The sequence below is a fragment of the Oncorhynchus kisutch genome, unplaced genomic scaffold (genome assembly GCF_002021735.2).
Source record: "Oncorhynchus kisutch isolate 150728-3 unplaced genomic scaffold, Okis_V2 scaffold1496, whole genome shotgun sequence".
In the NCBI taxonomy this organism is placed as follows: domain Eukaryota; kingdom Metazoa; phylum Chordata; class Actinopteri; order Salmoniformes; family Salmonidae; genus Oncorhynchus; species Oncorhynchus kisutch.
In genome coordinates this window covers 12,970-22,421 of record NW_022263441.1, presented here as the reverse complement: position 1 = coordinate 22,421, position 9,452 = coordinate 12,970, and the positions used below count along the sequence as shown (strand labels likewise).

General features: G+C 43.7%; 1 protein-coding gene across 2 annotated transcripts; it reads right to left on the bottom strand.

Moving 5' to 3' along the window:
- Positions 1-3,292: 3,292 nt before the first annotated feature.
- LOC116366477 (L-rhamnose-binding lectin CSL3-like) lies at positions 3,293-6,541 on the bottom strand. 2 transcript variants are annotated; one of them, XM_031818586.1, is made up of 9 exons: positions 6,411-6,541; positions 6,116-6,151; positions 5,991-6,035; positions 5,715-5,850; positions 5,470-5,588; positions 4,158-4,202; positions 3,928-4,063; positions 3,743-3,850; positions 3,293-3,523 (listed from the first exon to the last, which is right to left on the bottom strand). In XM_031818586.1, the coding sequence occupies exons 1-8, from the start codon at positions 6,439-6,441 to the stop codon at positions 3,745-3,747; spliced, it is 654 nt and encodes a 217-aa protein (XP_031674446.1). In that variant the 5' UTR covers positions 6,442-6,541; the 3' UTR covers positions 3,293-3,523; positions 3,743-3,744. The 2 variants fall into 2 exon arrangements, with proteins under 2 accessions (XP_031674446.1, XP_031674445.1); XM_031818585.1 differs by having other exon boundaries at positions 3,293-3,494; positions 6,411-6,540.
- Between the last annotated feature and the right edge of the window lie 2,911 nt (positions 6,542-9,452).

The window sequence follows — 9,452 nt, the reverse complement described above, 5'->3', positions numbered from 1 at the left end:
GAAACATTGCTCACTCGGGATATGTTGTCAGACAAAACAGCCATCGGGTTTCTTCATGCGTCGCGCCCACAGAAAAAACATCTCTCTGGTAAGTGGAAGGGCTGGGGTTTAATAACATACAGTAACTCAAGTCCTTTTGTTCACCTGACCTAGAAATCCTTACAATCAAATGCCGACTGCATTATCTCCCAAGACAATTCTCTTTGATTATAGTCAAAGCTGTGTATACCCCCCCCCCCCATTTCCCCAGAAACAATATATCCTCAGGCCTCATTTATTGAAGCTGAGGATGTTAAGAAAGCTAATTTGAGAACAAGAAATCCGAAATTTTACTAGCACATTGACTTTCGTACCTGATCGAGCAAAACACTCGACTACTGCTAATCTAACTTCCGCAATGCATACAAGGCCCTTCCCCGCCCTCCTTTTGGCAAATCCAACCACGACTCCATCTTGCTCATACCGCCCTATAGGCAGCAACTCAAGCAGGATGTACCCGTGACTAAAACCATTCAATGCTGGTCTGACCCATTCATGCTTCAGATTGTTTTGATCACATGGACTGGAAAATGTTCCGGGAAGCCTCAGACAATAAAATCAATTTATACGCCGACTCTGTGTGTGGATTTATTAGGATGTGCATTGGAGAGGTTGTACCCACTGTGACTATTAAAACCTACCCCAACCAGAAACTGTGGATAGAAGGCAGCATTCGGGCAAAACTGAAAGTGCAAACCACCGCATTCAACCATGGAAAGAGGTCGGGAATCAGGCTGAATATAAACAGTATAGTTATTCCCTCCGCAAGGCAATCAAACAAGCAGAATGTCAGTATAGGGACAAAATGGAGTCGCAATTCAATGACCCAGACAAGCGACCTATGTGGCAGGATCTACAGGTAATTTCGGACTACAAATATATTCAGAAAATGCCTGGATGTTTACAATTTCGGTGATTCTCTTAGAAATGGGTAAAAGTACTGTATAGCAACCCCAGGTGTAAAATAGTAAATAGCGGCTACTTCTCAGAGTGTTTTGAATTGTCAAGAAGATTTGCTAGCTATTAAATCATATCAAATAGCAACATTAGAGGATTATAAATCCAAGGCTTAAAAAAAAAGGTGGTGTCCATGTATGCCGATGATTCAAGTTTTATATTTAATCTGCTAGCTAGATCCCTGCAATGTCTCATTGAAGATCTAGATAACTTTTCTGGACTCTCTGGACTAAAGCCTAATTATGATAAGTGTACAATATTACGTATTTGATCGTTAAAAAAATACAACTGGTACAAAACTATGCAGTTCATATTTAAAATGGGCTGACGGTGAAGTAGCATAAAAAAAACAATATTAAATCAGCCCTACACAATGAATTTCAATAGAAAACCGACAATATCCTGCAACAATGTAGAGGTAAATATCTGTCTATTTATGGAAAATCTGCCCTGATTAACTCCTTAGTCATATCTCAGTTTACTCACTTACTTATGGCTCTGCCTACTCCTGATGATTTGTTTTTCAAATCGTATGAGCAAAACATATTTAGCTTTATCTGGGACGCTAAACCAGACAAGATACAGTGTGCCTATCTATATTTATACATTTGTATATTTTTATTTAAACTGGTAAGTTGTCTGAGAACACATACTCATTTACAGCAACAACCTGGGGAATAGTTACAGGGTAGAAGAGGGGGGATGAATGAGCCAATTATAAACCGGGGATGATTAGGTGGCCATGATGGTATGAAGGACAGATTGTGAATTTAGCCAGGACACTGTGGTTAACACCCCTACTCTTGCGATCAGGGCCATGGGATCTTTATGGGATCTTTACAGCCTTTTGCCTGTGTATGGATTTCGATGTCTCATTTTTGATTGACTGCAAATGATACCTTTTTCAAAGTCTCTCTTTTTCAAACAAGCATTGCAGGGCTGGCTCCAATTTTAATTTCATCCCCCTGAAAAGATAGAACAAATATTATGGCTGAATATAAATGTGCTGGGTTATGAAAGACCTGTATTTATGGGAAACAAGTTTGAAAAAGGGTATTTTGTATTTAAATGATATTGTAAATTGGAATGGTTGACTTGTCTTTCATGGAGTTATCAGAATTATTTGGAAAGGTCTACTCAGTCCAAGATTATAACCAATTGATTACAGCATTACCCCAAAAATGGAGGCAGGTGGCAGCAGGAGGTAGGGAAGGTGTCTGTCTGCCCAATATAAATTATCAGAACTTGCAGAGGAATACAAATAGCATAAATAGGAAAGTATACCAGTTTCATTTGAGGACCAGGATGTTGTGTCATTTAGATTGCAAAATAGTTGGGAAGCGATATTTGATTTACCGATTCCATGGGACAGGGTTTATGAGTTAATTCAAGACTTGTGCTTTTCAGCTAATGCAGATTTTGTTGAGAATACAGAATCAATTGACCATTTATTTTAGAATTTCCCTCAAGTGGCTTCTCAGGAATGGTTGAAAATGCAAAACATTGATCTAAAATTGACACCAAATATCCTTTTGGAGATCAAGTCAATTAATAATTATAGTTTCTCAACTCAATCTGTAGTCTATTCAATAGAAATTGTATGTTAATCACAGCCTAGTTGAAATATGCTGCGTAGTGTCTGGCCAGCAGAGACAGGTGGGATGGGCTAAGGGAAGCTGAGGTTTGGGATGTGGAATTGGAGATAAGGGGGAGTGGAGTTGCTGGGCAAAGGATAGACAGATGTCAAATGAATTCCAAATACAAATACATTTGAATGACACTGAGGGGCTTTGTTGATACAGTTGAGGCTGATGCCATGCAGGTGTTTGTACAAATGCTCATAGATGGACATGGTTCCATACATCGTTGGCCTTGCTGTTATATTGGCCTGTATGTTTCTCGTTCATTGGTGGTGCATGGAATTCAATGTATTTCTCAGGGTGGAATCTGATGCTTGAGGGGCAGCTCTTGGAGGGCTGTATCGGTCAGGTCCCCATTTGACAGTGGGAGATCTGTCGACGTGCCGTTGACCCTTTGTGTCTCTGGCTAAGAGGCTGTTAGATGACTAATGTGATGTGGTTGGGCAGCTTCCCTGTAAGTATGTTTATTACCAGATGAAATAGTCAAACTGAATCTACACAGAAAGGGAACATTTGGTTCATGAGCCAACCACTTAACGAGCAAGGTTTGTAGAGTCTACACATTGTATTAAAATGTTTACCTATCCAGGCCTGCTTTGTGACCAGCTGTTGATGCATGCGAATTAGGACCAGTAAGAGAGAATAAAGGACACATGTTCAGTAATATTGGTGTGACATTTATTAATGTACAAGAGGCAACTAGTATCGTCTTCCTGCCGCTTCGTTTAATTCAGCCACAGTTCAGAAATTGTTTAAGAAATGCTTCAGCACAATGTACACGGGTTGGAGGAAAACAGCACGACCTGATGAAGATATCCCAGAAGCCTTGTACATCTTCAGGTTCCCCAGGAAGATATCCTGCAAGACAAAATCGTCAGCAGGGTAGCCTAGTGGTTAGAGAGTTGGACTAGTAACCGAAAGGTTGCAAGTACAAATCATGAGCTGACAATGTACAAATATTTCGTTCTGCCCCTGAACAGGCAGTCAACCCACTGTTCCTAGGCCATCATTGAAATTAAGAATTTGTTCTTAACTGCCATGCTAAATAAAGGTAAAATACAACACGAATTCTAGTTCCCAGTCATGTGCACCTATACAAAACTCACATTCAGTCACAGGTGTAAGCCACATCCAAGTACTTATAGGTTCCGACACAGGGGTCACCGAACACAGAGTTGGATACCTTGACGATACACTGGCGCTTTCCATCACACCTGTGTGTCAACAGGTAGAGGTTAACACCACAGCCAATGACTTCCTACAGCTAAATGCACACTGAAGGTTTCAGTACCTTTCTGCCATTTTGCTGGTGGTGGATTGGCTGAGGCAGTTGGTGTTTTTGAGTTGTTGATGTGGGTGCCCAATGGAACACACATCGTGTTGACGACGACCATAGTTGGCACGCTGAATACGGATCTCACCTCGATCTGAGGAAGAGAAAGGACAAACCTTGGTGTGGGCTAGTGACTAATATACACGGCACCACATGATTAAACTGTACGGTAGTGTTGACCAGCTTACCACATAGTAGTTGAGAATCAGAGCCTTCACATATGATGCTGCTTACTGCAAAGACAACACAGGAGTTACACCACTGGCCAGACAAATTAAGACATACATTAGCCTGGTGAAGTGTTAGTGATGCGCACTAACAGGGAATTTTGATTTCAGGTGCATTTTCTAAAGTATTATAAACTCGTTAGCATGAACCAAAGTACAAAAAGTTAGGCGCGTCATCTTCCACCGTTACCTTTTAGTTTCACTTCCTTATGAGCAGTTCTCGAAATGCTAACATTTTAAGCAAACTGGCTGGCTAGACCTAAACTGTTGAAAAAATAAAGTCGACCCCGCTACACCCAATCTGTGCAGTTTGTGCCATCTGTCAGATTGGCTATAAACCCTGCAAAACTGTAGGAGTTGCGCTAGCTAGTTACCGTTCACTGAAACATGGTAAACCAGATTAAGTGCACAAGCATCATATAAGCTTGACACTTGCCTTCCATGTTCTTGCTGGCTAATTGAGCTAGATATGTCAATTTAACAAGGAACAGCAGCAGCATATGAGACAAGTCAAAAAAGTTACTGCAAAAAGGGTCAATGCAGATAGTCATTCAGCAGTTAAGGCAGTTAAGGCTTGGGGGAAGTAGAAGCCTTTCAGGGTCCTGTTGGTTCCAGACTTGGTGCAGCCGTACCATTTGTTATGGAGTAGCAGAGACCAGTATAACTTGGGGGGTGCGAGTCTTTGACAATGTAGAGCCTGCCGACACAGGTGGTGTCGAAATCCTGATGCAGGGAGCGCGGCCTCTGATGTACTGGGCCGTACGCGATACCCTCTGTAGCACCTTGTGGTCAGATGCCATACCTAGTGGTGATGCAGCCAGTCAAAAAGCTCTCAATGGTGTAGAATTCAGAATCGGAGGGCTGACACCAATCCTTTTAGCCTCCTGGCAGGGAAGGGCTCAGCCCTCCATTTCCTGTAGTCCACTACCAGTTCCTTCGGCATCTTGGCACCACACTGCCAGGTCTCTGACCTCCCTATAGGCTACTCAAATTAAACAAGTTGCATATCCACAGCTTGCTAGGGTTAGTTAGCAGTTGAGGGTGGTTTACACTTGGAGAAACAAAAGTTAACAAGCTGGTACCATAGGGGAACCAACCCATTATATTCCTTTTCTAGCAATCAGCTGAGCTTACTTTTTTACAAGATTAAAAGTGGGTAGGAGAATTAAACAATGTCCCAACATGACACAGTCATACCAACACTAAATATTAAATACTAAATACTAAATACTATTAAATACTAAATATTATTAGCACACATTCAGAGACTGACTTGTTTCTTGCTGTTGGACACAGGAGTATTTGGTGTGCAGGTACTTATAAGTCCCGACACAGGGGTCTCCAAAAACGAAATTGGATGCAGGGACAATACACTCGCTCTTCCCACCGCATCTGTGTGTTTCAAAGACATGTTGAGGTCATGAGTTCATACAGGTAAACACAACAGGTTCCAGCACATTTCTGCCATCTTGCTGGTGGTTGTTTACACTACAGCCAAGGAGTTACAGGTTCTAGTACCTTTCTGCCATCTTGCTGGTGGAGGATTGGCTGAGGCAGTTGGTGTCGGTGAGTTGGTTATCAGGGCGCCCAATAGAACAAACATCGTGTTGACGACGACCGTAGTTCGCACGCTTGATATGGATCTTACCTCCATCTGAGGGAGATGGAGAACAGTGAGGCACGAAGGAGAGCCAAGTATGGGTCTCTATGGTGTGGGCTAGTGACGCTAATCTACAGTATAAACGATCATAGGTGGTCGGTGAGTATACTGTTCAGCAGTGTGGACTAGCTTACCACATTGCAGTAAAGCATCAGAGCCTTCACACGTGATGCTGATTGCTGCCAGGACAAATAAACAGGAATTACACACCACTCACATTAGCTTGGTTAAGTAGTATCATCATTATTACATACAGTACCTCCATCTGTTAGTGTGCAGCAAGCTGTAGCCAGCACTGAAACAACATCACACAGCTAGTTCAGCAACATTCAACATCATATGCACTTGGACCATGAAGCTACAACTCAGCATTGGTCTCTATACGCAAGTTCAGCATTTGGTCTCATATTCCATGCTTTGAATACCTTTTTGCCCAAAAGGAACTGAATGTCCCTCAAATCATATTACATGTACTTCTTTTCACTCACAAATACAAACATTGTCATATATATTTAAATTCTAATCTGCATCAGATACAGATTTTGTATACTCACATGTGACCACCGTCAGTCTCAAAATGCACATGATGCCAGGTACAGGAGTGGTACTAACAGAGAAAATGCAACTGATGATAACAAGATCCAATACACCTGGTATTTATGTTATGTGACATGTCTTAATTTACCCAGGTGTATCTATTTGTCTCCAGGTGCACCTCATTGCAATTAGGGGCCTGCGTTTGGTGGTCAAAACCTGGCTATTGAGTCAGTCTCATGGAGTTAGATAGAGGACTCTAGATGGATGAAATCCATGTTGGCATGAACATTGCCACTGAGGGCTTCCAACAAAGTAGCCATCTAGGTGGAGCTTCTCAAATCAAATCAAATCAAATTTTATTTGTCACATAAACATGGTTAGCAGATGTTAATGCGAGTGTAGCGAAATGCTTGTGCTTCTAGTTCCGACAATGCAGTAATAACCAACAAGTAATCTAACTAACAACTCCAAAACTACTGTCTTATACACAGTGTAAGGGGATAAAGAATATGTACATAAGGATATATGAATGAGTGATGGTACAGAGCAGCATAGGCAAGATACAGTAGATGGTATCGAGTACAGTATATATATATGAGATGAGTATGTAAACAAAGTGGCATAGTTAAAGTGGCTAGTAATACATGTATTACATAAGGATACAGTCGATGATATAGAGTACAGTATATACGTATGCATATGAGATGAATAATGTAGGGTAAGTAACATTATATAAGGTAGCATTGTTTAAAGTGGCTAGTGATATATTTACATCATTTCCCATCAATTCCCATTATTAAAGTGGCTGGAGTTGAGTCAGTGTCAGTGTCAGTTTGTTGGCAGCAGCCACTCAATGTTAGTGGTGGCTGTTTAGCAGTCTGATGGCCTTGAGATAGAAGCTGTTTTTCAGTCTCTTGGTCCCAGCTTTGATGCACCTGTACTGACCTCGCCTTCTGGATGATAGCGGGGTGAACAGGCAGTGGCTCGGGTGGTTGATGTCCTTGATGATCTTTATGGCCTTCCTGTAACATCGGGTGGTGTAGGTGTCCTGGAGGGCAGGTAGTTTGCCCCCGGTGATGCGTTGTGCAGACCTCACTACCCTCTGGAGAGCCTTACGGTTGAGGGCGGTGCAGTTGCCATACCAGGCGGTGATACAGCCCGCCAGGATGCTCTCGATTGTGGATCTGTAGAAGTTTGTGAGTGCTTTTGGTGACAAGCCGAATTTCTTCAGCCTCCTGAGGTTGAAGAGGCGCTGCTGCGCCTTCTTCACGATGCTGTCTGTGTGAGTGGACCAATTCAGTTTGTCTGTGATGTGTATGCCGAGGAACTTAAAACTTGCTACCCTCTCCACTACTGTTCCATCGATGTGGATAGGGGGGTGTTCCCTCTGCTGTTTCCTGAAGTCCACAATCATCTCCTTAGTTTTGTTGACGTTGAGTGTGAGGTTATTTTCCTGACACCACACTCCGAGGGCCCTCACCTCCTCCCTGTAGGCCGTCTCGTCGTTGTTGGTAATCAAGCCTACCACTGTTGTGTCGTCCGCAAACTTGATGATTGAGTTGGAGGCGTGCGTGGCCACGCAGTCGTGGGTGAACAGGGAGTACAGGAGAGGGCTCAGAACGCACCCTTGTGGGGCCCCAGTGTTGAGGATCAGCGGGGTGGAGATGTTGTTGCCTACCCTCACCACCTGGGGGCGGCCCGTCAGGAAGTCCAGTACCCAGTTGCACAGGGCGGACTGATGGACTGATGACGAGCTTGGAGGGTACTATGGTGTTGAATGCCGAGCTGTAGTCGATGAACAGCATTCTCACATAGGTATTCCTCTTGTCCAAGATTGGTTAAGGCAGTGTGCAGTGTGGTTGAGATTGCATCGTCTGTGGACCTATTTGGGTGGTAAGCAAATTGGAGTGGGTCTAGGGTGTCAGGTAGGGTGGAGGTGATATGGTCCTTGACTAGTCTCTCAAAGCACTTCATGATGACGGATGTGAGTGCTACGGGGCGGTAGTCATTTAGCTCAGTTACCTTAGCTTTCTTGGGAACAGGAACAATGGTGGCCCTCTTGAAGCATGTGGGAACAGCAGACTGGTATAGGGATTGATTGAATATGTCCGTAAACACACCGGCCAGCTGGTCTGCGCATGCTCTGAGGGCGCGGCTGGGGATTTCGTCTGGGCCTGCAGCCTTGCGAGGGTTAACACGTTTAAATGTCTTACTCACCTCGGCTGCAGTGAAGGAGAGACGGATGTTTTCGTTGCAGGCCGTGTCAGTGGCACTGTATTGTCCTCAAAGCGGGCAAAAAAGTTATTTAGTCTGCCTGGGGGGCAAGACATCCTGGTCCATGACTGGGCTGGATTTCTTCCTGTAGTCCGTGATTGACTGTAGACCCTGCCACATGCCTCTTGTGTCTGAGCCGTTGAATTGAGATTCTACTTTGTCTCTGTACTGGCGCTTAGCTTGTTTGATAGCCTTGCGGAGGGAATAGCTGCACTGTTTGTATTCGGTCATGTTACCAGACACCTTGCCCTGATTAAAAGCAGTGGTTCGCGCTTTCAGTTTCACACGAATGCTGCCATCAATCCACGGTTTCTGGTTAGGGAATGTTTTAATCGTTGCTATGGGAACGACATCTTCAAAGCACGTTCCAATGAACTCGCACACTGAATCAGCGTATTCGTCAATGTTGTTATCTGACGCATAACGAAACATCTCCCAGTCCACGTGATGGAAGCAGTCTTGGAGTGTGGAGTCAGCTTGGTCGGACCAGCGTTGGACAGACCTCAGCGTGGGAGCCTCTTGTTTTAGTTTCTGTCTGTAGGCAGGGATCAACAAAATGGAGTCGTGGTCAGCTTTTCCGAAAGGGGGGCGGGGCAGGGCCTTATATGCGTCGCGGAAGTTAGAGTAACAATGATCCAAGGTCTTTCCACCCCTGGTTGCGCAATCGATATGCTGATAAAATTTAGGGAGTCTTGTTTTCAGATTAGCCTTGTTAAAATCCCCAGCTACAATGAATGCAGCCTCCGGATAAATCGTTTCCAGTTTGCAGAGAGTTAAATAAAGTT

Bases quoted from the DNA above. Each gene is read 5' to 3' on its own strand.
- LOC116366477 (XM_031818586.1), bottom strand. From the start codon at position 6,441: ATGTGCATTTTGAGACTGACGGTGGTCACAT. The intron at 5,851-5,990 runs GTAAGCTAGTCC...CATCTCCCTCAG, and splicing joins TGATGCTTTACTGCAATGTG to ATGGAGGTAAGATCCATATC. The intron at 3,851-3,927 runs GTACTGAAACCT...GTTGACACACAG, and splicing joins ACCAGCAAAATGGCAGAAAG to GTGTGATGGAAAGCGCCAGT.